This window comes from Fusarium flagelliforme, assembly GCF_020744385.1.
Source record: "Fusarium flagelliforme strain FIESC 12 MPI-CAGE-AA-0113 chromosome Unknown B0J16scaffold_2, whole genome shotgun sequence".
In the NCBI taxonomy this organism is placed as follows: domain Eukaryota; kingdom Fungi; phylum Ascomycota; class Sordariomycetes; order Hypocreales; family Nectriaceae; genus Fusarium; species Fusarium flagelliforme.
In genome coordinates, this window is record NW_025763504.1 from 2,695,629 (window position 1) to 2,722,822 (window position 27,194).

The window sequence follows — 27,194 nt, forward strand, 5'->3', positions numbered from 1 at the left end:
AATCGGCAACCGGGGACCCGCCCTCCAACCAAAATTGTATGCATAATATCACACTCTAGATCAACCAAGACACCGAGACGTCGGGCGCTATTACTTTTGACAGCTTCTCTTTATAGGAGAATCTCCTTTGGGATACCGAAGGTCGGATATCACGGCTTCAGCTTTGACGCGCATCGTGTTGCCGCGTTGTTTCCGGTAGCGAAGTCCGTCTGCGTCCGGCGATTTTCATGATTGCTTCATCAGCTTCACTCTTCTGCAACCTTTGTTCCTCTTTCTTGGTTATCACAATATTCATCTTACAATATTATGAGACTCTGATTTAATACACCTGTCATCAAGTATCTCTTCATTGATCTTCCATGACCACCTCACCTTCAATCATAATGTCTGAACCGTCAGAACCACCACCACTCTCAATCGAGCCTCTCACCTCCCCCCGAGAAAAGAAAGATGCTCTTAAACTCATCGCCGACAGTGTCGCTCAACAACGCCAAACTGCCTCACGCGCCTTAATCTTCCACCCCATTCCCCTCTCCTTCCTCACAGCATGCCTCGCAGCCGCTCACTACAACTCCAACGACATAAGTACCATGTTGATCATCTTCCCTGGTATCATCCTTACATACCTAGTCGCAGTCCGCTACTTCACCAGTGTGTGTATTCGCATCGCTGAGGAGACAAAATGGATGGAGTGGGCGAAGAATGATACTACTATCGGAGCGCGATTTGGGGAGGACATCATTGGAGCAGTGGTTATGGAATTGGAGAAGAAGGCGATTATCAAGGGATGGACGACGAAGACAAGATATCGAGGGAGGGGACTCGGTGGCGATATGCTGGCTGAAAGTGTTAGGATCGCGAAAGAGAAGCTGGGCAGGGATTGTGTTGTTGAGTTCGCAGAGGATCATGCGAATAGCCATATGCCCTTGTACACAATCTTCAATGGACCTTTCCTGGAGAGGGAAGCAAAGGCGAAGAAGGCGCTTGGTGCTGCGTTGAAGGATTGGGAAGAGCGCAAAGATGCATCAAGGTAGAAGATACAGAGAAATTGAGGCAATTCGACTCATCTTGGGGGTATTTGTAAGAGGGCAGAAGCGCCGCCGTGAAGGCTTGCTGTCAAGTCCATGGAGGCCGATTGAGGGCGGTTATGAAGCTCTCATCATGCCACACTTTCTGACCTCCATCGCGCCCAGACTCACTAGTATACACACTGTACACTGTGTATGCTAGTAAGACCTATCACAGTAATGAAATGACGAACGCGAAGTGTGGGCACGCGACGCGCAGTTGTTCTCATCGTTCTGCAACACAGACCACAATACAGGAACGTCTCATGGCAACATCCTTTCATGAAAGTTCCCTTACTGGACACTACTCAAAGATGAATAGAGATCATGAAAACACTAAAGACATAACTGCGCTCGATTGTATGAGGTACACATTGTGGTGCAGCCAATGACTCAACGGTACCAAGCCTGGTATCCAGCAACTACATCTCTATCGCACGAGATCGCATTCAACAGCTAACATGAGCAGGCACCATATCGATACCGTGAACTTGGGACTCGATTACTATAGAAGGAACGCGCCAGTCGTCGGTATGCTGGTGCAACTCCCGACTGGAGCGATCGCATCAACCTCGCGCAAAGCTGCAACAGCGAATTGACCCATACCTCCTCTCCTCTCGCATCGCTGGCTACGGGTAGGCAAGCCGCTCAAATGACGATCCCGTCATTCTAGTAATGCCTCATGAGAGATGTTCAGCATCGCAGCCATGCCCGGCCTCACTTGAGACGCGTCGGGTCTGCGTTCGCGTTCTCGTGCACTCAACACGGATCTGTCAGGTTTGACGATCGAGCAACAAGCCAGAAACACCTTCACCCGCCATCAGCAGTCCAGTTATTTCGACAAATAATCGCCCTTGCGCTCAGAGACTTCCTACCAGCAACTCGAAACGAAGCGACTCACATCTCAATCTGCATCGCGTACACAGAGCACAACAGTGGAGGACAACGTCCTCAGATCCATCTCAATCTTTGTACAACAGCTCAATTTATGAGGATATTATGTCGTATATATGCCTTCTTCATCAAAACGCCACAGCCGCTTCGCATCTCGGGTTCCAAGGGCGGCTCACGATCTTCAATGTCTCGGGGTGTTTGTCACTCAAGTATGCTACGAATCCATCCTTCTGCGCCCGGAATGACGATTACGGCTTGACTTGTAAGGGCGACTCTACATCGCGGACGAGTATGGAGACGAAGGACTCCGGTGACTCTCCGCTTTGTTCTATGTGGTCCAGATTGTACAGCAAGACGAGCGGGCTCAAGAAAGCTCAAGAAGGGAGGCTCAATTGAGACATGACCCGGATATCTGAGTAAATAATCCCTCTAGCATTCCAATTCTGTTTCAAGGTGTGTCTCTGAAGACCATTCTACAAATGAAAAGCGATTATTCGTTGGCCGTGGTGTAGGCTGTGCACCAAAACGCGTGTAGTGGCTTGTGTAGCATGTCAGCATTGTTGGTTACACATTGTAGATGGGTAATTGGAAGCGAATCGAGGCGTTTCCTGTGTCTTGGGTGACGTTGCTTAATTTTGGGAAGTCCCAGCCCTACGGGAGTTTTTCCTCTCAAGATCTCAAGATATGTGCAACACAGCAAGAGAGTATTGCGATGAGCTTCGTAGTCATCGTGTCAGGGTACAGGGTAATATTCTCACCAAAGCCATCACAAGTGGAGGCTGGCAGACGCTGTTTTTCGGCCTCGCCTACAGTGGACCAGACACCTAAAATTGATGAAACGAAAAGTCTCATGGAAGAATGGAAATGAATCATGCATATTTTGGGTCCGAGACAACCACAAGTTACACCACCAGCAAAAACCCTCTCACGACATCATAGCGCTCTATAGTGGAAATAAACAGTGGATGAAAGGAACAAAAGTGCTGACATGGTCCAAGTGCGATCCTCCCGTGATGGATCAATCACATCACATCATTCCCCCGCTGTAATGCAGTGTAATCCTTCGGAGGCCCGCTGCTGTAAATGAGGGAGCCCATATGTTATTGTCACATGAATGATATTGTCTGTCCAGATTGTAAAGTGTCATTCGGACAGGCCGCTATCATGCTCAATCAACGAACTGTTGGCCGACCGTTACAAAGATAAGGACACAGACCTCCAAAGCCCCTGCAATCATGTCAGCCTTGGAACCATCCCAGCATTCAATACCGACGGCATCTCTCATTTAATTTCCATAGAACGATAAGCTTTTCTCTCACTAAAAAATTCACAGGCCTGTTGCACTAACACTAACAAGGGCGACTGATGCAAGGTACCGATGATCCCCTTGGCAGAGACAGCTGGGCAATGCTTAATTTCGGGGCCAAGGCTCTTGGACTGGCGAGCAAAGGTTTATTCTATGACGGATGGGATGAATTAGTGCATATGCTAAGAGAGTGATTTTTTTAATGAACGGTTTTTATACGGGTTAGATCGACGATGAGTTATTTTTGGACGTTGCAGTCGTAAAGAGGGCTGGGCATAATGCACATCACCAATTGAGTTTGAAGGGATCTCAACCGTGGACACCTTTTCACGTGGTATTCGGATCAAGATACTGGATGAATATGCTTAAACCCTTGATAATAATTACAATGATCAAGTAAATCTCACGGGAGTGGCTCATCAGTTCGTCTGGCAGTGGTAGACATCCCATTGCCACCTTATACGGCCCGGTAGAGTAGAACACCAGTCCATCACGAGTTTGGTGTCCGAGCACTAAGACAACGGCGCTCCGCTTCTTTCGTGTTTTTCTCTCTTTCTGTTATCAACACGATGGCTAGGCTAGGCTATTGGGACGGCTGCTGAATGATCGGCATACTGGAAAGAGTCCTCCGAGGTAAATAACACCCATTTCTCAGGAGGATGCTGTATCCACCCATGAAGGCCATGTTACAGCATCAAAATGGAGTATTTGTTATTGTGAAAAGGGTTACGTACGCTCTGAGCAACCCTGCCTGTGATTGTCACTCATTGTTGGCTGTTGGTTCCAAAGTGTGGCTGTCGCTTTGACAGCAGACCTCCAACTTCAGTTGTCCAACATGCACTACTACCCCGTTACCCATAGCAAAACACCTCTTGCGTAAAGTATTGGACGTTAAGAATTGTGCTGCGATAGTTCTAGATGCCAATAATGCCTTGAACGAGAATCTATCGTATGCTATCATACCAGCTGATGGCAGGGTTCCATTGCAGGGATGACTTTTTTGGTAATCGTGGTGGAGGCCTGTCCCCTGTCACTTACGCAAGTTACTGATAACCCCTTCACGGCAGTTCGTGTTGGTTGACTTTACTTCCATTGTCACCCGTTTTCTCATGATCAGTGATCAAATAAGAGTTCCATTTTATACAAACATCATAGAGAGAGAAAATGGAGACATGGATGTAATTAATGAACATGACCAAGACTTGCAATTGACAGTTTCTCGGTTCCTTCGGCACCATTAAAGTTCATCACAGCGCTACCGACCACTGACATTCAGGGCCCGGGCGCTGATCTGATCGTGCCCCCACTGTGACTTCTAATCGCACCCCCGTAACGAACCCTTACCATGTGCAAATCCTGATCAAAGCGCTTCTCTCCCTTGACCATCACTCGCGATACGAAGTTCCTCTTCGCTCTCGCCGCCTCCCACACCAGCCTAGCCATGCATTGCAAGCCACGGCGTTTTGTGTAATTAATTCCCCCTCTCATGGTTACCGTGGCTGCCGTTGTTTGTTTGACGCGGTGCATGTACAAGAGTTTAAATGTTATCTTCAATTAAAAACGCTGCCTCATTATTCTATATGTAAATAAACTCCGTGTATGTAAAAGACGTTAATGCATATTTGTTCAAGCCGTCTTCTTGCCAACGTTTATTGACAAGTTGGGCACGTCGAATGTTACAGTCGTGTTGACTGAGTAGGCTTCTGTTCCCCAGGACATGTACCCGATGTAATCGGACGCAGAAGGATAATCTGCGTTGTCCATGGCGAGAATCTCTTCGATCAAAGGCCAAAGATCACCGTCGAATTTCTCGGCTGGCTTTTCGACGTACCATGTCAAGACCTTTTGCTTGGCCTGATTAATATCGTAGTAGAGTTTGCTGCAACAATTAGCTTTGCATCATATCGTAAAATGAAGTGTGACTTACAACTCTGTACCGTGTAGCGTCTTCGTCGCAAGAGGATTCGACCCATCAACATTAAAACCCAAAGGCTGTGTCGCCGGCCCAATAGCCGCAAACCACACCATGATTTCGTGCGAGGCATCTTCGGAGTCCTGCGCCTTCGTCTTATCCTTATCCATGAACATATCCATCGCGACGTTGGCGTTCAAGAGATGATCCTTCAAATCTGTGAGATCCGTCTTTGTCGCTGGCTTTGCGCCTTTGGTGGATGCATTGCCTATGGCGTACGTCCATTCAAAGTCGATGGCGATTTTGTCAATATCGCTTAGCTTTGCGGGGAAAACGTCTCCATCAACCTTGATGTTGGGAAAGGCGTGGACGGGGGCTGTTTCGGGGCCTTGAGGGTATTGCCAGACTACAGACCAGCGAGGGGCAGTTTCTTTGGTGGCGTAGGTCTCGTTGTTGTTCATGTCGACCTGAGATGTCAGTGTGAGCATAACATTCTGGGCGCATGGCGATATTTGACATGACCGTTGAAAGTACTTACATATAAGCATAATCCTCCATCATCACCTTCATTCCAACCCCACTGGTTAGGATTAACTACAAACGATCAGCTCAGTACTCAATTGAAGTCGCACAAGCCTGAACTGTGCAGCACGAGAATTGCTTCTTCCCGAAAGATAGGTAGACTCACGTGTATACTCCTGCCCCTTCGTCTCCGGGTGAATACCATACGACTTCTGACAATGCTGCTCCGTGGTAATGCCATGCTTCTTCTTGGGTTCCGTAGGTTTAGGATCAGGCTTGAACAAGGGCGGTCCACCCGTTGCTGTACGCTGGCTTTGAAGACCGATCAGTACGCCCAGCGTTATGGCGATGGGTAAGGCCAAGAGGCCAAAGTTAACGAGGAACCGGATTGTCATGATGGTTGGTGATGGAGGAGAGTTGAATTGAGGTACAGTTAGAACAAAAGACGCCGACACAAGCCCAGCAAGGGAGAAAAAGAACAAGCTTTTTACAAGAGAACCCGGTAGAGACCATATTTCACACAGCTTGCGTTTCCTATTTGGGCTCTCCCTTGCAGCGGAGATAGTGCACCTGTCAATACCGACATGCCAGAAAAACACTTCAGTCAATAACCCAATCAAGCACGACCAGAAGGAAAAGACGAGCTGATAGCGCAACACACAAGCTGAAATGTACCCCTGATCTATACCAGGATTGCCCTGGTCCGTGGTCCACTAGATCTGTCGATACGAGAGGGAGGGGTGTGTGTCTTGTGTCTTGTGCCTGGGACCAAGCTTTTTTAGGTGCAGTTCTCTTTCGGCATGTGCGGTTCGTGTTGTGTACCCAAGAATAAACACCACAGTGGACACTTGATTGGAGGTTTCGTCTAAGAGAAAACAATGATAGCTTCGTTGATTGGTTGTTAACGAGTGTACTGTACCAATGCTGTACATACTTCTCAGAGACTGGTCAGGACGTGCCAGTCTCCCACTGGAACTCAAATGACACACCCCGGTTCATCTGGTCCGTCTTCCTCTCCCTTGTCTTCCGTCTTGGCTATCTTTCTCTTGTTCTTGAATACCTCTTGGTTGTTTTCTTTTCCTTCCATATTCTTTTCTCTCGCTGAAGAACCAGTCATTCGTTAACCACCATTGTACCAAGGGAATCAAATCCACGCCAAGCACGCCCAGCTTCTACATCTAACTTTACAGTTTGAACTACCGGCAGGCACAACGACGCATGCGTCAAAGATGAACGGGCAAGGGAATCGTGACGATGAGTACAGGGAAATGGTAGAGATTGATGTTCAACGTCAACATCAGCAACAGCATGAACAAAGACAACAGCAGCAGCAGGAATACTTCCAGCAAGACCTGCACTCACCATACGGTCCTCCCGAGCGATCGTACACTCCCTACTCACCATACCAGTCTTCGGTGGAAGACATGCAGCAAGGTCGGTCCATCACAGAACAAGGAAGACCTTCCCGTCCTTCGCCAGCGCACCTTGAAGACTACAGCCCAGCGCCTGAATGGCCTCCCCATATCGCCAACAGCCCTGGGCAGTACTTCAATGACACACCAGGTGGCTCTCGCTCAGCGACCCCCTCTCTTCGCAGCGGCCAGGAAACGCCCGCCCGTCTGCACTACCACGCGGGCAACTCGTCCGTCGACTGGAGACCATCCAGCCTAATGGTACCCAGCCCCAGCATCCGCACCCTCGTCAACAAGTCGTCCAGTGTCACTGACCAGTCTTATCGCGACAAACAGAACCAGAGCCATCTCAGTCTTGCAGCTCTATTGCCCAACGGCGCTTCCACTCAAAACACAAGCAGTAATACACTTGTCAAGGAGCACATCGTCGATACCAGCGCTATCCAACATGTGCATAAGCGCGACGATGCTGATATCTGGAAGGGCTGGAAAAGATGGGTATTTCGGTTAGTCCCGCTGTTGACGTTTATGAACACCGGATTTTACATGGCGTATCTCGCTTTGAGAATTGCGTGTGTTATTTGGGCGCAGAATGCGGCTGGTATGACATATGAGGGAGCGTGGGTGTTTATCGCTGTTGAGATTGCGGTTGCGATTCCATCGCTTATGCATAATACGTGGACGATGTGGTCGATGAAGAAGAGACAGCGACCCAAGTTGAGAGTGACTGGCAACGACGTTCCTACCGTCGATGCTTTTGTCACTTGCTGTGGCGAGGACGATGATCTGGTTATGGATACTGTTCGAGCGGCATGCGATCTCGACTATCCCCAAGACCGATTCCGAGTTATCATTCTTGACGATGGAAAGTCTGCCGGTCTTGAAGAGCAATGTGCGAAGCTATCCATGACATATCCCAACTTGTACTACATGGCTCGAGTTAAGATCCCTGGCCAACCCCATCATTTCAAGGCCGGTAACCTCAACTATGGTCTTGACGAGGTGCATAAGCTGCCTGGAGGAGCTGGTCAATTCATGGCTGCTTTGGATGCCGATATGGTAAGTCTCGCAAGCTTGATGAAAAGAAAACATACTTACAATATCAGATTCCCGAGCGTGACTGGCTTCGTGCTATCATTCCTCACCTTCTCATCGACCCCAAGATGGCTCTCGCCTGCCCACCTCAACTCTTCTACAACACTCCCCCTTCAGACCCTCTCGCCCAAAGTCTCGACTTCTTCGTGCATGTCATTGAGCCTATTAAGGATGCTCTCGGCGTCGCATGGTGCACAGGATCAGGCTATGTCGCCCGCCGCGAAGCTCTCGACCAGATCGGCAACTTCCCTCTCGGATCTCTCGCCGAAGATGTCGCTACTTCGACGCTCATGCTTGGTAAGGGCTGGAAGACAGCTTTCATCCACGAGCCTTTGCAATTCGGTACCGTTCCTGAGGACTATGGTGGCCATCTGAAGCAGCGTACTCGATGGGCTATTGGAACGGTTGATACCTCGTTTAAGCTCAACTTTTGTCTTTGGGGCGATAAGGTTCGACAAATGACCACTGCTCAACGATTCTCGGGTTTCTTGTACGCCTCGTTGAGTCTGTACACTGTCCTTCTCACCATCTCGATGTTTGCCATTCCGGTTATCCTGATCATGCAGAAGCCTCTTGTCGCATACGCAACCGATGAGCAGCTCCGATGGTTGATTCGCGCTTGTTTCGCATCCGTCATCTCCAACCGTATCTGCGAATTCGCCCTCTTCATCCCAGCCGGCTACCACACTGGCCAGCGAGGCTCCCGCTACCAACTTTGGATGTCTCCTTACATCGCGCTATGCATCATCCGCTCTTTCGTTCTTCCAACATGGCTTGGCGGTCAAACCCAGGCCTTCAAGCCCACAGGATCCCTCGGCTCAGCCCTTAACGAGCGCGATGCCAAGCTGCGCAAGAACATGTTCCGCCGCCTTTGGGGCATCCTCGTCAACTACATGGCTCTCTTCCACCTGTTCTTCGTCTACCTGACCCTCGTTGCCGTGGTGCTCACATCGTTCCGATCATTTATCACGACTGACACTGTCCGCGACACGCTCACCGCCCTTCTCACGCACGCTTTCTGGCCACCTTTGACCTTCCTCTTTATCTGCAGTTCGTTGTGGACGCCCATCTCGTACGCGATTGATCCCCCGGCGATGCCCGACCGTGAGGACCTGCTGAACCGCGATTCGAAGACGCAGGTGGCGCATCCCACGCCACAGAGCAAGAAGATCGCATTTGGCGGTCAGGCAGCGTGGTTCGAGGCGGAATATACCGTTACCACGATTTACACGTGTCTTGTGTTTGTCGCCTCATTCATTTTCTAGAAGGGGGGACAGTAGGTGTAGTAACGAAATGTAACGATAAATGTGCGAGCATACGAACGACAGGAGGGAAAGTCAGTCAGAACACAAACGGCGTCAGACCTGGGTAATTTATTTCACCAATCTCTGTTATACTATTGCAGGGGTTTTTACTTTTTGTTTCATTTACAGTACTGTATATAGTGCACGCATTACAACCTTACACATAGATCATTGACCTAGAGAGATGCTTGGAGAAAATACGAGCATTGAAGAAATAATAGAATGAAAAACGATACGCATTTACAGTTACCACCGGACGTATACCGATTGGACGAGACTTGACGGTGAACCAGTTCCTGCATGCACAGCAGAAAAAGAAAAGCATGTGAATGTGAAGTGAAACCTTGACTCGAACAAGCTTGACTCAAGATGAGGCGCTATACCTTGACTAAATAAGACGATCTGGTTTTTTTGATAAAAGTTAGAATTCATGCTTTTCTCAAACTTGTTCGATGATCGTGAAACCGATTGACATTGACCCCAAGTCTGCATCTGCTCTGCATAAGAAACGGCCACGCTTGGACATTCAGATTGACAATCTGTCACCAGAGATAAGCAATCAAGTCTCCAATCGCGGATATCAAATCATGGCCCCGGTCCCTCTTGGCTCCTGTTGGACTCCACCTTACGACTCGTTGAGAAACCAGAAATCGAAAATTTCGAGAAAAATGCACGGAAGAACCTTTTTCTCCCCCCCTTCTAGAGCCTCTAAAATAACGTGACCGTAAGCCACCCAGCCACTCAGACCCTTATCTGAGACTTGCAGTGTCCACTCTTCAGGCACACACTTCAATCTCAGATTTAGTAGATCTTCATTAATCGTATGAGAAGAAACAGATAAAGGAGAGTGAGGGGTTGACAAGAGGCAAACAAACACGCAATGCTTGTGCTGGCGAAAAAAAAAGAGGCACTGTAAAGATGCCTGCCCGATATCTCACCGCAAAACGGCGTTTCCTCAACAAAAACGAGACCCAAACGTACAAGGTCCCCTTGTTACCCTCGGTTAATGTTATTTGCCTTCCAACTGGGCTAAAGCTCTCACAAGCTTTACTGTAACACTTCTTTTAATGGGGGCTCCACATGGGTCGAACAACAACACGTCTCCATGATCTCCCGCACATCGTGGACCATTGAGCCGCGTCTCATTGGCCTGTCAGGGGTAGCAAATGGAGCCTGGACCCCTATTCACCAGTCCCTGGAGGGTCCCTTGGGTCTTGAGAAGAGTCGGTCTTCGAGAAAAAAAAAGTTGTATCCGCTTCTTTTTTTTCGTATGGGCTTGTCGTAAAAGAGCTATCGCTGGATTAGGTCAAGATCGAGGGGCTCAATCCTGAGACTGGACTGTATGGAGAGAGTAAGGTCCCGGAGCGAAATATTTAGACCATTGTTGGGGAGCGCAAAAGGGTTTTGAGATTTTTCTTCTTTCCTCGTCTTCTTCCTTTTCCTTTCTTCTTCTCCTCATACATCCCCCTCTTTGCTGAGTCTCGTTGTACACTCTGCAATACCCCCCTCCAATCGCTAGGCACAATGGCGACCAGACAGCGAACTGCCACCACTGTTGTGGTTGAGAAGGACCTCCCCAAGGTAAGCTCAGTCGGTCAAGCTTTTGCGTGAAGCTTCTTTCTAACATCGTGTCTTTCCAGGTCACTCTCGAGGCCACTTCTCAGCCTCAATTCCCCGACATCAAGACCATCAAGGATGCCATCCCCGCCCACTGCTTCGAGCCCTCGCTCATCACCTCATACTACTATGTCTTCCGCGACTTCGCCGTGGTCGGCTCCCTCGTCTGGGCCGCCCTCACCTACATCCCCGGCATTGAGGACCAGTACCTCCGCGTCGCCGCCTGGATGGTCTACGGCTTCGTCCAGGGTCTCTTCTGCACCGGTATCTGGATCCTCGGCCACGAGTGCGGCCACGGTGCCTTCTCTCTCCACAGCAAGCTCAACAACGTAACTGGCTGGTTCCTCCACTCATTCCTCATGGTCCCCTACTTTAGCTGGAAGTACTCTCACCACCGTCACCACCGCTTCACCGGCCACATGGAGCTCGACATGGCCTTTGTGCCCCGCACCGAGCCCAAGCCTTCTCTGTCCTTCCGCATTGCTGGTATGGACGTCGCTGAGCTGATCGAGGATACCCCCATTGCCCAGGCCGTTAGGCTCATCTTCCACCAGCTCTTCGGATGGCAGGTGTACACCTTCCTCAACGCCAGCGCTGGCAAGGGTAGCAAGCAGTGGGAGCCCAAGAGCGGTCTTGCTAGCTGGTTGCGAGTCAGCCACTTCGAGCCCACCAGCGCTGTCTTCCGCCCCAGCGAGGCCCCCTTCATCCTCATCACCGACATCGGTCTCGCTCTTATGCTCACTGCTCTGTACTTTGCTTCCAAGCAGGTCGGCGTCTCCACTGTTCTCTACCTCTACCTCGTCCCCTACCTCTGGGTTCACCACTGGCTCGGTAAGTTTGATCGCGCGACTGAATCGCTGGACTGTCACTAACGTAAAATTAGTTGCCATCACCTACCTCCACCACCACCACACCGAGCTTCCTCACTACACCGCCGAGGGCTGGACCTACGTCAAGGGTGCTCTCGCCACTGTTGACCGCGAGTTCGGTTTCATTGGCAAGCACATTTTCCACGGTATCATTGAGAAGCACGTCATTCACCACCTGTTCCCGTAAGTCCAATTGATCCTCTCAATTGATCAATCAGTCTCTAACCCCATCGCAGTAAGATCCCCTTTTATAAGGCTGACGAGGCCACCGAGGCCATCAAGCCCGTCATCGGTGACCACTACTGCCACGACGACCGCAGCTTCCTCGGTCAGCTGTGGACCATCTTCGGCTCTCTCAAGTACGTCGAGCACGACCCCGCCGTCCCCGGTGCTATGCGCTGGGCCAAGGAGTAGATCTCCGGTCAAGGGTCAATCGATCGAGGAGGCTATGCTATGTTATTAGACGATAGAAAGAAGACACATTCGACAAGAATCGAGATGTGATAGACACACGCAAAAATGATAGACTAGACATACGCGATAGACGCGCGTGATAGAACTAGACCTTTTCTCGCGCCTGGGACGCAAATAAAAATGGAGTTTGTTGTTCATCAATTGAATCGACTTGTCACTGAAGGCGAATCTGTGGATGCATTTGTGAGGCAAGGGTGAAGGATCACATCCCCGCATCGCCACTTCCTTTTCAGACCCGGCTCGTTTGAATAATGTTCCGCTAGAAGGAATGCCAAGGCGGATTGTGCCCGGTTCTTTCCACTTTAAGATGGGACGCAAAACTGTTGAATCGACATGCAGCTAATATCACAATCCGCAGAAGAAGGAACCTTGGAGAGTCTATCAGATTCCTCATTCTTTATCATATCCGCAAATAACAATCTCGGCATCATCATACATTATCTCCCTACATTGACAAGATAAGGAGTGACATTCAGGGATGTAGCTCCCAATTCACATGGGTCGATGGTCGATGTCGACATACCCTAAATCCTGTCAGAACCCAGTAAAGCACGGACAACTTGGACCTGGACAGCGGAGTTTCAGCGGGTTTTCCGCCAACTGCGCTATCCGACAGCGATCCATGGATCCATTAAATTTACGTCGCGCGCTACTGCAGCTTCACTTACCCGCCAGGTTGTCGCCCTTCTTATCTCTTTACGATGGAATCAGTATCGAGTAGAAGAAAAGGTAAGCACAGCACATCAAATGATGAATCAATTGGTGGGATTAATGTTGAGTGTTCTTAGCATGTGATTATTGCGTCGCGAAAAAGGCGAAATGTGACGGGCGCAAACCGATTTGCTCTAATTGTACCCTGCATGCGGTGACTTGTCGGACTACCGCCACGGGTAGAAGGAAAGCAGCACCTCGGGAGACAGGGCCTCAGTAAGATTAGCCTCTTTCTACGGTGCTTGTATCATGCTGATTGCTAAGATCCGATCGCATTGCGTTTTTGGAGGAGCGGTTGGCGTCGATTGAAGCTCTACTTAGTGTCCTTACGGGACAAAACCCAGCGCAAGTTCAGCAGGGTGTCAACGGCCCTCCAAACAACGGCGTATCTCCTGGCTCCACGGGCGACTGGGCGATTTCGCCTGCTCAGACAATTCAGGACATGACAGGCTGTTATCCTTCATCCGATACAAGCTCTGTGGCTGCTCCTGTGAGCGCCTCAGCGTCAAATCAGCTGGAACTCCCACCGTTATCAGAAGTCCTTCCCGTCGTGGATAATTACTTCCGGAACCACAACACGATAATACCTCTATTCGATGAAAATGCCTTCATGCGCATGCTCCTCGAATTTTATGCTCAAACGACCAAGCGTTCTATTGTCCCTTGGGCGGCTATAAACGTCGTCCTCGCGATTAGCTACCGCGTCCTCGAAGGCAGGGGTTCAGACGACTCGGCGCTTGCACGATGTCTTCAGAATGTTCGATCTGTGATGTCTGAGTTGATGGTCCAGAGGGAGGGCCTTATGGGGCTGCAAGTCCTTCTGGGTATGGTGATCTTGTTTCTCGGATCTTCCGATTTTCAGCTCGCCATTGTCTTGACAGGTAGTATTGTGAGACTGGCGCAGAGCCTGCGACTGAACTCAAAGGCGGCATTGGAAGGATTGACAAGTGCTGAGAAAGCGCATAGAACGTCCTTATTCTGGCTCTCATACATATATGACAGAGTACGCCTGTGTTTACAAATTGTGTTGTACCTCACTGACCATTGATAGGAAATGTCTCAACGATCTCAGAGTCCATATCACCAACTTGACAGCGACACAGACATGGACCTTCCCGACCCCAACCCTGAGGCAAACCTTGGCATCATAGCGTCTTCAATAGACAGCATCCGCTTCAACTATCTTCGTGCAAAAGCCCGACTCGCATACACCCATGGCAAGGTTTACAATCTGCTCTACAGTCCAAGATCCAAGGCTTTAACACAAGAACAAAAGAACAATACGATAATTCATATAGAAGAAATGCTAGCTGAATGGGCTCAAGAGATACCCACTGAGTTGCATACCGCTGAGGGCATTCGCTTACGACTGTCGCCAGCAGCGAGTGACTTGATGATGAATCTATGGTTCCATCACGCAGAGTGCCGCATCAAGATACGTTCGATATTTACGTTTGAAGATTCGTGGGTCAATAGAGTGAGACTGTATCTTACACCGAGTGTTGTTGATTTAAGTGATGGAGTTGACGGGGTTGTGAGAAGAGGTGATATCCCACCTTTGCCGTCTGGGTGGGACGAGTGTGTTCGATATGCACGAGTTTGTCTGGAACTACTCTTGAAGAGAAAACAGACTGAGTACATATTATGGTAAGTCTGCTTGGCCCAGAACTTATCATCATTCTGACCTCTGACAGGCTTCATACATGCGGCTCATTCTCATGTTTGGTTCTCCTCATCGTCAACCTCGTCGAACATCCCGACCAAGCCTTGATTACGGATGATCGTCAACTGTTGGACAACTGCTTCCTAGTCTTTGAAGGAATGAGTAAGTATTTACCTAAAGAGCCGTACTGGACTATGCTTGCCATGGCTCATGAGTTGGACGAGAAAGCTATGGAACTGGCCAAGCGTAAGAGTTTGGCTGCAGGTCCTTGCGAGGCTGGTGACTTTTTGATGAGTCCCTCTACGGCATGGGCTATTTTGGATGATATGGAGTTTCAATAGGCTGTTTCTCATATCTTTTGATCTGTCAAATATCTATTTCGTGTCTGGGAAAACCTTCAACCCTCGAAAGTATTCAAAAATTTATCCCATTGGTTGTACGCCTATGCAATGGCACCAGCAGTTCCCCTGATAGCCCTTCTATCCTCCTCCTTAAGCTCAACACCAAAATACCTCCTCAGAATCTCCACCCTCTCATCCTCATTTTCAAAGGTCTTTTCCATTTTGACCTCACCCTTCTTCCTATACTTCATAACGTTCCCATCGATGAACACACTGCCATCAATCTCCCCACCAGTCTTTTCCAAATCTCTCGCCTCCATATCGGAGCAATCTTCTGCTTCAGAAGTGAATTGAACAGCCATGATTCTGAACGTGAAGAAACTGGACGGGCTCTTTGCAGGAGACATATTCATAACGCGAATATCATCCGGGAGAACTTCATGGTCTATGAAACACCACTGTGGAGTCCACTCACCGTCATGGCTAGATCGAAATTCGTAGATCCAAACCTTTTGCTTGGTAAGATATTGAGGAATCGTATCGAACCTCAATCTCATCTCCCCAGCATCCGACCTTTGAAAAGTCTTTCCATCCACGATTTCCAAAGGAACAGTCGGTGTCCGCGCTCCAAATCCAACATCAACAGCGAAAGACTTTCCACCGATAGTAACAACATTGAGACAATGCGTTATCCCGCCATATCTCTTCGCATCAGGACTGAAAACCCTCGCAGCTACCATGTACACTTCGTAACCTAGTGATACAAGGACTGTGTGGAAGAACGAGTTGTTTTCCATGCAGTAACCGCCTCGTCTCTCGTTGACAATCTTGTTAAAGAGATGATCTGCGTTTACGTCGATGATTTTATGCCATGAGTAGTGAAGCGTGAGATTCTCAAATGGAACCGCAAGGAGTTGTGCTCTAGTGAGGGCAAAGAGAAAATCGAGCTTGTCATCGTTCTCGACGTTGTATTTTCGTTCCGATTTGGGGAAGTTGATGCGATTATAGTAAGTCTCGAGTTGAGACTCACCATATGTGATTCTTTCCATCATGTCGTATCAATCCTGACTCGTATATACTCTGAGGACTTGTGATATGGCGGTTGTTCTGCTTTTTATATGGTTGGTGAAATGATGATGTAAATAACGTCAAAATGAGTTAGTGATCGGTTATGAACCGGCGGCCCGCCTGTAGTGGAGCGGATGACAAATCAGGAGCCATCGCATGATGGCGGCAATGGGGTCGGCAAAGGGCAGTTTGAGGTTGATATACCCATTAAACCTCCTATAGTATGAGTTCCAAGATGAGTTCCAAGACCATTTAAGGTTTCACAAGATTTAACGGGCGTACCGGCGTGGATCACGTGCTAACTTATCCCTGCATCTTGAAGTTGCGTATCACTCGATGCGTACAATGGTCATGACTAAAAAGTCAAACTATATGATGCTTGCGGAGTTTATGCCACCAAGTCTGGCAATATCCACAAGCCGAGAAAGGGTGTATGGAGGTCCGGAGGCATAGGAGTTCCTGGGAACTCCTCGGAACTCCGGACCCACTCCTTCCGCTCCGATCCGGGATGAGAACTCCGGAACCCCTTGAATACTGAGATTTGGTGCAACATCAAACAATATATAAATACCATAGAAATTAACAAATAAAAAGAGATCATCAGAGTCGTTAACAGTACTATCCCTCGTGCTAAAGCTAAGTCCGACTACCAACTTGATAACCTCTGCAAACGAGTTCACGATGTCACAACAATCAACAGGAACAGTCCTAATAACCGGTGCAAACGGCTCCTGCGCCATTCCATTCATCTCTCATATCAAAACCCACTACCCCGATATGACAATCATAGCAACAGTCCGCAATGCCTCTCCGGATGATCCAAACACAGCACATCTCTCCTCCATTATCCCCCCATCCTCCATCGAACCTCTCGATCTATCCTTAGTCGCAGCAGTCAACACCTTCACTGCTGGACTCTCCAGACGGGTTGAAACAGGTGAATTACCGCCTATAAAAGCCATAGTCTGCAACGCCTTCACAATGTCCTTAAAAGACCAAATCTTTACATCAGATGGCTTTGAACAAACGTTCCAGGTCAATCATCTAGCGCATTACCTTCTGGTGTTGAAGTTGCTGGGCTCTATGGCTAGCGATGGGAGGATCGTTATGCTTAGCAGCAACACACATTACACAGATCGGAAACATCCGCTCTTTGATCTCCCGGTTCGTATACCTGATAATATCGAGAAACTTGTTAAGCCGGGGAGAGATACGCCCGGGAAGGAGTATTCACATGGGTTTCAGAGATATGGAGTTAGCAAACTTGCGAACATCATGTTTATGCATGATCTCAACGCAAGACTGGCAAAGGTACTTCCCTCTACTACACTTCATTCAACATACTGACATGAACCAGAACCCCAAACTATCAGGCATAACAGCCGTAGCAATGGACCCAGGCGGTATGGTCGACTCGCGCGCACACAAGATCCAAACGCCGCTCATACGCTTCGTGTTCGGCTTGGTCTTGGTATTACTTCCTATCTTGAAGTACTTTACCTATGAACTTCGAACTGCGGCACAGTCTGGACAGGAACTAGCCGAGCTAGCCGTCGGGGACGAGTACAAGGGAACGAAGGGATATTTCATGGGACTGCGACGAGAGAAGGAGGATCCGATCTGTGAGGATGCCAATGTTAGAGATGTCTTGTGGAAGGCTTGTTGGAGGTGGGCTGGGTTGAAGAAGGAAGATACTGTTTTGGAAGAGTGACGAGAATTTTGTGGTATCAGATCGTGGGTATGTAGTTGTATTTAACTTGTTTGTATTTTATTGCTTTGATGCAAACGGCAAATTGAAACAAATCTAACTGTGATGGAATCGCCAACTGGCAAGCTCTAAGATGAGGACAAACTAAACGTACTTTGTATCTATATTCAATCTACAATACCCCATGATACCGGCCAGTGCAATAATGAGTCTCTATCGAGCAATGCAAACATCACCGTCTATCCAACTGATAGAAGATCAGGTTACCCTGATTCAAGCCAGACAAGGCGTACGCCGTTTAATACAGCTAAAATATGTCAGTACATTGCAGCCTAGGGTATAATGATCAACTTACCCAGTTGAGTAGCCACATAACTCCGAGAATGGCGCCTACGCGCATGTGAAGTCCGTTGCTAACAGACTTGCAAAAGTCCCTGGCACGCTCCAAGTGCATGCTGTTAAGCATCGGCATCCTCTCCCACACGGGCTCAACAATCTTAAGTTGATTCTCATCGTCATCTTCAGGATCTTGAAGGGTTGGCCTTTGCTTGGACTCGCCCACGATAATCTTCACAATGTGGCCAGACGCTTCAGCAACCGAGTGACTGATCCAGAAGAAGATGGGAACGAGGACGGCCAGGTCACGCCAGCGATCACCCAAAAGACTGCCATCTCCTTTGAAGACATCTAAGAGAAGCACGCCTGTTGTGTCACCAGCAAGGAAGACGTGGAACTGGAGGATGAAAGTCTCCAGAGAGCATTTGCCAAGCCATGCTGAGGCCGTAGAGTAGTAGTTGCGCATGGATGATGTGGCGTTTCGAAGACAGATGAAGGCGAGGATGGGGAAGACGGAGATGATAGGATGAAGCATGACGTAGATAGCCTTATCACTCATGGAGCTGCAGAGATATGTGAAGGCTGCGATAGACATGATCGATGGCATGATCCAGAACTTATAGTCGGTGTACCAAAATGCATCGCGCTCAACCCGTTGGTGAACCACACCAGCTAGCATACCAACGAACACAATGGCTCCGTCAAGAGTAACCCTGAACTCCCACTCAGCGAGATCCCACTTGATTCGGAAGACGAGTTCAAGAATGGCAAACAGCCACTTCATCAGAGGTGTGAAGTTGAGTACCAAAGTGACAAAGACGAAGGATGCCAGAATCTTGCTACCCAGGACCTTGATGCTGTCATTGAACCCGGAACAGATAGCCATGGTGGTATAGACTACCATGAACCAGAAGCTGACAAGAGGTGCAAAGTAGTAGAACATGTAGTCGGTGCCCATGACGTATGGTAGTGCGCAACTGAGGATATTAAGGCGAAGCATAACACTTGCGATGCGGCGGAACGAAAAGTCCCTCTTGGAGAGGAAGTAGATGGTGTGGCCATATCCAGTTTGGAACAGATACGCAGCGACGAGCAATCGGATGAAGATATAGATGGGAAGATCCTTAGAAGCACCCGTCCAATGGTAGACAAGGATAGCAGCTTGCATCCATCCCTTCCACTCTTCAGTCTGGTCTCTGGCTAGGATGCCAGCATCCTGCACGGGTGTCGTGGGCTTGGGCGTCGCTTCACCGTTACCCTCGGCTTCGGCATCGGGTGCAGCGACAGTCATAATCGTGGGGAGACGAGGCGCGCGAAACTTGGCCATGCGAATGGTGAGTCCACCAACGAGTGAACATATTGTAATGAGAACCCAGAATTCTCTCGGAACGAATTCCTTCATACCCTTGGAGAACAGATGGGTACGGTCGGCGGCGAAGCAGTAAATGAGGGCGACAGCAAAAATGCCCACCTTCAAATCAAGCCCTCTGATCTGGAGGGAGGAAACAAAGTTGAAACCCTCAAAGCAAACGCACGCGACGGCGTAGACGGCAAGAAAGAACAGAATGAAGTTCTGGGTCCATGAGCGACCGCCATAGTCAGTGCAACAGCTTCGAGTGTATGGGTAGCCATGCATCCGGTCCAGTTTCGCGTTACAACGGGCGTTGAGGAGAATGTTGGCTTTGATTTCGGCCACTGAGTCAATGACATGGAAGCCAGTATCCGTCTTGTCAACGATGGCTTCAGGCTGATTGACGGACAGTTGAGGGAAAGCTCGCAGTAGGCGGATGTTGTGAGGGTCCTCCTGTGTATAAGTGTACTTGTCGATAGCCTCGACCTCTCCCTTCTCGACACCTCCAGGCCCTGTTCTGCGTCCAGGCATATGGTCATAGAACGGGGGTGCGACAGGAGCAATGAATGCCTCGTTGCCAATACCTTCCACAGGGTCCATGGGTGCTGTGCCAAATTTAGGCAGATCACCAAATGCAAGACGCTCGGTGACGTTGTTCAAACCCGTTTCCCACTGAATTGCAGACTCGTGAGGCTTGAAGTTGCCGGCGTACCAAGCTCCAGCACCGAGCATTATGAGTCCGGGTGATCCAAGTTGCTGTTTCTCAGTCGAGGGATCGTGCTTGTGTTTGTTCATCAATTCGAGTTGCTCCGTGAAGGAAATCTTCCTATGTCTCCAGGTATTCCAGAACGGGTTCCAGATATGTATCATTCGGACACCTCCTATTGTCATGTTGTAACTCTTGTGGGGGTTGAGATGATGGCGACCATCATTCGCTTTTTCGCGATTCAGCTAAAGCATTTCGTTAGTAGCAGCGCGAGCAAGCAGAACGCCAAATGAACCTACAAGTCGCGCCATACCCCAGAAGATCTGCCTTGTCGTAGAGTCTCCCGAGAAGACAGCATGGCGTTCGCCCATACAATCTCTGATCTCCTGGGCCTTATAGTGGTGCAGCATACATCCATCAGGCTGCCAATTGGTAAAAGGGCGCCTCGCTCCCGTGATATCTGGCTTGTGAAGCCAGCTTCCATTTCGCTCGCTGTTCCCCAGCAGCGCTCTACATCGATACGGATCGTCGGATGGAAGTACTTGATGAACTGTAATTGCGAAGAAGAGCAAGACGGAAAAGATGACTGGTAACAGTCGAGCCACGAGGGCCAATGTCGAACGCTCCGTCATGATCAAGCGTTTGATGATGATGATTTTGTGACGGATGAAGTTTAAAGCCAAGACGGGTAGCCGGCCACACTTTTGAATGAGTGAAGAAGCAAGAAAATAAATGATGTCCGTTGGTTTCGACATGTCTGCTCCTGCTGCGCCTTGGGAAGGGTGAATCAGGTGGCGTAAAGAGGGCCGCTTCCCTTGCTTGAAGGTCTGAGACCGTTGGGGCATATTGGTATGAAGACAGGGCGCTTGGAATGGACTATCGACACCCTATGCATGTCCAAGTCGAGTAGAAGCTGTGCATAATCTTGGTCCTCCCTAGATTGTCGAATGAGAAGCTCGCCGTGAGTCACAACAGCAAGTATAAAGTGTCTCAGTTCAATGAAGGGAGGAAATTAGGAGAGCAACCATGAAAAAAGAAAGGAAAGAAGGAAACAACCGATTGTTATGTTATACCAGTGTCGCCTGCGACGGAAGGACCGCTGGAGTGGAGTCGTACCTGACATTTGATGAAGCTCATCGTGATACCTATTGACAGCTATTGAGCACTGTACGAGGAAAGCAAACATTTTCCCAAATAGCCCGTGCCTGGCGACAATAACGTTAGGCGAAAGCAAAAAGCCAAGGGGAACAAAGAACTGGAGTTTGGCCCCCTTGTTAGCTAGACCGCAAGGGAGAGCTTCCCTCAGCCGCAATGGCCATCTTTTCTTCTCCCTGCATTCCTGTCTCATAAACAAGCTTTTTACGGTTGTCATTAGCCGTTTCTTTATAGTTGCCAAGGTGAACTCACTCTATTTCCTGGTAAATCTTTTATCGTTATTAACTCTAAAGGAACGACCCTGAATGCAGGGACTGTTCTTTCGCTATCGAAACTTATGACCCGACCCCATTGAAGATCAGGGACGAAAAAGCAATTATTATCCCCTGATACTGTATTTAATTGCGCATCAATACTGTAATTTATTAATGCGATCAAAGTTTTGTTTACTTGACCGCGTTTCAGCCAACATCCCAAGGGAGTTCTTTGTCTCTGCCACAAACCTTAAAAGGAAAAGACGTGTGCGTGGCAATCGGCCAAGCTCCGTTGTCAGATGGAAGTTGTTATGTTCACATCGATACAAAAGACCGCGCGTCGTACCGATCGATCTGTCACTCTGTGTGTTTGTGTCGCTTCCTTCTTGTGAGACATGGCAGTCTGTTACACGCGACCGTCATGATTCAACTGCCGGAGGATAAAAGCTTGGCTCTTGCCGAAGATCATAATTTCTTCTTCTAGACGCTGACGTTGGCAGCTACTGTTTTGATGTTGGTGACGTTGAGTTGACTCTAAAAAAAGGCGTTGATAAGGAGCAACCGGAGTAGAGCTTGCTCAAAGGCGCAGGGCGTGGTTCTTTATCGACCGGCCCGGAGTCGGGGAAGGAGCCCGGTCGGCGTCGCCTTCCGATTGAAGACCATCAAGTATCAATTACCACCACAGTTACGACAGCATCGCTGGTACAAATAGACTAAAGATGAATGTCAATTAAATCATAAAGAGTCTCATCGCATAAATATAGTCAAAATGTCTTTCTGGATTGACACAGAAGACTGGCATACAGGTACCCCATCCCGTCACAATCTCACCACCTAAATTGACACCTCCAGCCGGCGAACCATTCCGCATCGTCAATACTCTACCAGAAGACCATCTCCCAGTCGCCCCAACAGTAAAAGACCGTCGTCTGTCAATCATAAACACGCCCAACCATCCTCTCGACCAACTTCGCCAATCACTATGCCACGAACCCCGCGGTCACGCAGATATGTACGGCGGCTTCATCACCCCGCCCGATGACGCGGGCGCTGACTTCGGCGTTCTATTCTGGCATAAAGACGGATTCTCTACTGCATGTGGACATGGGACCATAGCCCTTGGATACTGGGCCGTTGCGCATAAAGTGGTTGATGTGCCGCTGAATGGCGACGTGGATGTTGTTATTGATGTTCCCTCCGGTCGGGTCACGGCGAAAATCGCTGTTAAGGATGGGAAGCCTACCCATGGAGATTTCATTAACGTGAAAAGCTATCAGATCGCCAAAGATCTAAATGTTACTGTTCCATCAAGACAAATAGACATCAAGGTCGATTTAGCTTTCGGAGGAGCTGTATATGCTCATGTTGACGCGGCTCAATTGGCTCTCACTGTCGAACCGAGCAAGTACATCGAGTTCATCAACCTCGGTCGCGAGATCAAGACCTGCCTTGGAACAAGGGCGCACTACGACACATACGATCTTTATGGGGTCATCTTTTACAATGAAGAACATGATGGGCAAGATGGGAATGTCAGACAGCGAAACGTTGTCATCTTTGCGGATGGGCAAATTGATCGCTCGCCTTGTGGTTCGGGAACAGCTTCAAGAGTCGCTGCCCTCATGGCTCAGGGAAGGCTACATCACGGGAAGGGAAAGCTTCTACACCGTTCCATCATTGATACGGTGTTTGAAGCAGACGTCATTTCTGAAGAGCAGAGTCCTGTGGAGTTTCCTGCGTGTATACCTCGCGTCAGAGGAACAGCAAACCTGGTAGGAAGGATGAGTTTCTTCATTGATCCAGCCGAGGATGTTTTTCCCGGTTTCCTTCTGCGGTAGATACCAAACCAGTCATTATTCATTAATACTATTACGGCGATAACGTTCTATGCCTTTTTTCCAATCCCATCAAGCCAGGTTCAAATTTTGAGTATAAGGACTCACGAAATAATTCCAATCATTAGCATCTCCCATCCCAATAAGAGGCGATTCCCTCTCTGTATGCAGATCTCTCATCCTCCAAACCTTGAGAATAACCACTTTTGTTCGTTCAATATTCGCCAGCGATGAACCAACCATCGCATCAAGAATCTCCAACACCAATTGTCTTCCAGATAAATATGTTCCCAACTCTTCATGTAGGAATATGCTATCGTCTTGTAGGGGATCGAGTTCCACAGCTGCCACGAATAATGGGAATAATAACCCTGCCGCGCTGCCTTGTTGAATAAGACTGTGGATGGATTCTAAGACTTTTGTGACGAGGCGTGTGACTTCCGGTGTCGAAGGGTTGGCATCTCTGAGAAGGCAGTGGAAATAGACCTGCACTGAAGTCTTCTTTAGATCGACGCTCCGTCGGACGTTCTCATCCATGGCTTCAACGGCCGTGACGTTTGAACTGACAACTGAAAGTTCCCTATCAAGATCCTCAACCTGTAGATCATATTCCTTCTGAGACATATCATTTCGATTCCTCGTTCGAGCAAGCTCAGTGATCTTGAAGATAACGGAAGCCATCGCCGGACTACATCCCATCCACGCATCAATGTCCTCCGTATGATCCGGCCTCTGCCAGTACTCCAGCCCAAAGATTGGCGAATTTCCGCAAGCCGTTCTGCTGATGACATCTTGAAATGCGAAATACCGTTCTGCAAATACAGCAAGACTTCCAAAGCCCGTATTGTCACTAGACGGAAGCGCAAGCTGCTGTCGTTTTCTCATAAAATCCTGACTAGCCCTCAGATGGAAAACCCATCGATAGTCTCCATTGTCCAGAATTTCATAAAGACAGAGAAACATCATCGTTGCTGGGACTTGCGGGTCAAGTATAACATCCGCCGTAACATCAGGAGATCGAATCTTTTGAAGCAAACCCGTAAGAGCTTTTCCCTTCATCTTCATAGCCGATCGTGCCCAAGAGGGATCTTTTATACTCCTATGTCGTGCCGCAAATGCCAAAACCGACTGAACAAGCAGATCCTGACCAGCATGCGTAAAAAGCGGCGCAACCATACTCGCAAACGGCGAAGACAGTTGTGAGGATGGTGTAGTAAGCGGACATAGCTTTAAAAGATAATATTCAAAAAGACTTCGCTCCGGGGTATCAAGGGTAGGAAACGAAGACAAACACGGCCCCAAACTGGGTTTCCTGGTAACAACAGCACCCTCCTCCCTCAACACCATCGCCTCTCTAACAAGACTCTTCTCAAGATTAGGATCTCTGACAAAATCACTATGGTACGTGTTAATAAAATGTCTCGGCTCAACCGACGGCGTAAGAAAAAGCACGGGCGAGTGAACAACTGGATTTCTCTGCCTCGGTCTATCTTCCTTAGCCCAAACACCCTCCCTCCCAAACGAGAGACCTCTAGCAGTGAATTCAGACTCCCATTTTAGTTGGAGGGAGTTATTGCACGCTAAACCCCTTGAGGAGCAGTTGCGGCAGGAGGGTTTTGTCTCATCGCATTTGATCTTGCGGGAGCGACAGGTTTGACAGCCTGAGCGCGTGCGACGCTGGACGGGTTTTGGGTTTCCGGGAGGTCTTTTCCTGGGCATGAGGGATAGTGATTGGCTGGAGGATATATAAATGAGATAGACCGTCGATATGAGGAAGGTAAAAGCGAGTCTCAGTATGCAACGGTGAAGTGTGAAAATAAAAGCGGGGGATGAGAGCATCAGGATCTTGCTAAACGAGCTTATTCCCGGTTCCCCTGACTCTCCACTCGGCCGTTGATCACATGACGATCTTTCCAACTGCTATATCCGGTTTAGATCGTTGGTTGTGTTGAACCTCACAGATTAAGCCAACCAATCGGAGTAAAATAGCTTCGGGTGGATTCAACGTCGTCTTCGGCTGGACCTTCATGAAGAGGAGGATATCATGATTGGTAATCTACTATATCTATCAGCTTTGGACTAACTCTTCTATTCTAATTGATTCCCCATCTTTTGTTTCATTCATCTCGTTTATTCAAGCTCGGATCTCAATATGGCTTCAACTCTCACCAAAGAATCCTCCATTCTTATCGTTGGTGGCGGAACATGGGGATTATCAACCACTCTCCATCTCGCTCGTCGAGGATACACTAACGTCACTCTACTCGATATCAACCACATCCCATCACCAATCTCAGCGGGTCACGATGTAAACAAAATCGCAAGTAGACTGAGTAAATCATCCCCACCCCCAAGCCTGATAGCAAACATTTCTAACCTATACAGACGAGCCCGATAATAAAGGCGATTCACATGACGATATCTGGCAAGACCTCACTCACGCTCAAGCCCAAGGCTGGCTCCACGACCCTGTCTTCAAACCCTTCTGTCATGACACAGGCTTCGTGGTCTCAGCTTCAACGCCTAAGGCCATCAAGGCTGTTTTAGAAGACGAAGTCGGCGATAAGATCGATGAGTTCACGCCTCTCAACACTGCAGAGGACTTTAGAAAGACTATGCCGGAAGGGGTTCTCACAGGAGACTTCCCTGGCTGGAAGGGCTTTTACAAATCACAGGGCTCTGGATGGGTTCATGCTCGAAAGGCTATGACTGCCGCCTTTGAGGAGAGTAAGAGACTTGGTGTCAAGTTCATTACCGGTTCGCCTCAGGGTGAAGTCAAAAGCCTCATCTTTGAAGATGGCGATGTAAAGGGTGCTAAGACTGTCGATGGCAAGGAACACAGAGCTGATCGTACGATTCTTTCGGCTGGTGCGTCAGCAGAGCGCTTCCTTGACTTTGAGAATCAAATCCGCCCAACAGCCTGGACTCTGGGCCACATTCAGATGACACCCGAGGAGACCAAACTATACAAGAACCTTCCAGTTCTTTTCAACATCAACAAAGGTTTCTTTATGGAACCAGATGAGGATCTCCACCAGCTAAAGATGTGCGATGAACATCCCGGCTACGTAAACTGGGTCGAAAAGCCCGGTTCCAAATTCCCCCAATCCGTCCCCTTCGCCAAACATCAGATCCCCCTTGAGTCAGAACGTCGCATGAAAGACTTCCTCAGGGATATCATGCCTCATCTTGCAGACAGACCACTCGTTCATGCTAGAATCTGCTGGTGTGCTGATACCTTCGATCGAAACTTTCTCATCACATACCATCCTCGTCATCCTTCGCTTGTTATTGCGTCTGGTGATTGCGGTACCGGGTATAAGCACATTACTTCTATTGGCAAGTATATCTCTGATTGCATGGAGGGTACGCTAGAGGAGAGATTTGTCAAGTTTTGGAGATGGAGACCGGAGAAGTTTACTGAGTTTTGGGGTAAAGATACTTTGGATCGTTTTGGCGCTGATGATACCATTATGGATCTTCCTAAGAGTGAGACTGAGGGGTGGACTACTATCAAGGAGAACAGTGCAAAGTTGTAGAGTGTTGGAGCTTGTTGTAGCTTAGAGACCTTTACAAGAAACATCTCTTTTCAGT

The 27,194-nt window shown here is 48.7% G+C and overlaps 11 protein-coding genes across 11 annotated transcripts; 7 read left to right on the top strand and 4 right to left on the bottom strand.

Moving 5' to 3' along the window:
* Positions 1-383: 383 nt before the first annotated feature.
* B0J16DRAFT_380493 (uncharacterized protein) lies at positions 384-1,034 on the top strand (the record flags this gene model as incomplete). The annotated part of the gene is made up of 1 exon (XM_046131078.1): positions 384-1,034. The coding sequence occupies one exon, from the start codon at positions 384-386 to the stop codon at positions 1,032-1,034; it is 651 nt and encodes a 216-aa protein (XP_045986511.1).
* Positions 1,035-4,809: 3,775 nt separating this feature from the next.
* B0J16DRAFT_411303 (concanavalin A-like lectin/glucanase domain-containing protein) lies at positions 4,810-6,204 on the bottom strand. Its single transcript, XM_046133218.1, has 4 exons — positions 5,868-6,204; positions 5,718-5,773; positions 5,195-5,646; positions 4,810-5,146 (listed from the first exon to the last, which is right to left on the bottom strand). Exons 1-4 carry the CDS (start codon positions 6,094-6,096, stop codon positions 4,894-4,896), a joined length of 990 nt encoding a protein of 329 aa, XP_045986512.1. The 5' UTR covers positions 6,097-6,204; the 3' UTR covers positions 4,810-4,893.
* Positions 6,205-6,930: 726 nt separating this feature from the next.
* B0J16DRAFT_353851 (nucleotide-diphospho-sugar transferase) lies at positions 6,931-9,473 on the top strand (the record flags this gene model as incomplete). The annotated part of the gene is made up of 2 exons (XM_046129339.1): positions 6,931-8,172; positions 8,220-9,473. 2 exons carry the CDS (start codon positions 6,931-6,933, stop codon positions 9,471-9,473), a joined length of 2,496 nt encoding a protein of 831 aa, XP_045986513.1.
* A 1,444-nt stretch (positions 9,474-10,917) lies between these two features.
* On the top strand, positions 10,918-12,435 carry B0J16DRAFT_63506 (fatty acid desaturase-domain-containing protein). The gene is made up of 4 exons (XM_046134207.1): positions 10,918-11,093; positions 11,153-11,960; positions 12,013-12,181; positions 12,235-12,435. Exons 1-4 carry the CDS (start codon positions 11,037-11,039, stop codon positions 12,410-12,412), a joined length of 1,212 nt encoding a protein of 403 aa, XP_045986514.1. The 5' UTR covers positions 10,918-11,036; the 3' UTR covers positions 12,413-12,435.
* A 415-nt stretch (positions 12,436-12,850) lies between these two features.
* B0J16DRAFT_63508 (uncharacterized protein) lies at positions 12,851-15,238 on the top strand. The gene is made up of 5 exons (XM_046134208.1): positions 12,851-13,201; positions 13,261-13,399; positions 13,448-14,186; positions 14,235-14,830; positions 14,878-15,238. Exons 1-5 carry the CDS (start codon positions 13,174-13,176, stop codon positions 15,185-15,187), a joined length of 1,812 nt encoding a protein of 603 aa, XP_045986515.1. The 5' UTR covers positions 12,851-13,173; the 3' UTR covers positions 15,188-15,238.
* On the bottom strand, positions 15,081-16,464 carry B0J16DRAFT_63610 (arylamine N-acetyltransferase 3). Its single transcript, XM_046134209.1, has one exon. It carries the CDS (start codon positions 16,237-16,239, stop codon positions 15,289-15,291), a length of 951 nt encoding a protein of 316 aa, XP_045986516.1. The 5' UTR covers positions 16,240-16,464; the 3' UTR covers positions 15,081-15,288.
* A 472-nt stretch (positions 16,465-16,936) lies between these two features.
* Positions 16,937-17,966, top strand: B0J16DRAFT_380498 (uncharacterized protein; the record flags this gene model as incomplete). The annotated part of the gene is made up of 2 exons (XM_046131079.1): positions 16,937-17,566; positions 17,613-17,966. The coding sequence occupies 2 exons, from the start codon at positions 16,937-16,939 to the stop codon at positions 17,964-17,966; spliced, it is 984 nt and encodes a 327-aa protein (XP_045986517.1).
* Positions 17,967-18,261: 295 nt separating this feature from the next.
* B0J16DRAFT_380499 (10 TM acyl transferase domain found in Cas1p-domain-containing protein) lies at positions 18,262-20,988 on the bottom strand (the record flags this gene model as incomplete). The annotated part of the gene is made up of 3 exons (XM_046131080.1): positions 18,262-18,270; positions 18,319-20,601; positions 20,656-20,988. The coding sequence occupies 3 exons, from the start codon at positions 20,986-20,988 to the stop codon at positions 18,262-18,264; spliced, it is 2,625 nt and encodes an 874-aa protein (XP_045986518.1).
* Positions 20,989-22,443: 1,455 nt separating this feature from the next.
* On the top strand, positions 22,444-23,653 carry B0J16DRAFT_333409 (uncharacterized protein). Its single transcript, XM_046126824.1, has 2 exons — positions 22,444-22,571; positions 22,618-23,653. The coding sequence occupies exons 1-2, from the start codon at positions 22,535-22,537 to the stop codon at positions 23,601-23,603; spliced, it is 1,023 nt and encodes a 340-aa protein (XP_045986519.1). The 5' UTR covers positions 22,444-22,534; the 3' UTR covers positions 23,604-23,653.
* B0J16DRAFT_333410 (fungal-specific transcription factor domain-containing protein) lies at positions 23,654-25,394 on the bottom strand. Its single transcript, XM_046126825.1, has one exon. The coding sequence runs from the start codon at positions 25,317-25,319 to the stop codon at positions 23,673-23,675; it is 1,647 nt and encodes a 548-aa protein (XP_045986520.1). The 5' UTR covers positions 25,320-25,394; the 3' UTR covers positions 23,654-23,672.
* A 358-nt stretch (positions 25,395-25,752) lies between these two features.
* Positions 25,753-27,139, top strand: B0J16DRAFT_353858 (FAD dependent oxidoreductase; the record flags this gene model as incomplete). Its single annotated transcript, XM_046129340.1, has 2 exons — positions 25,753-25,933; positions 25,986-27,139. 2 exons carry the CDS (start codon positions 25,753-25,755, stop codon positions 27,137-27,139), a joined length of 1,335 nt encoding a protein of 444 aa, XP_045986521.1.
* Between the last annotated feature and the right edge of the window lie 55 nt (positions 27,140-27,194).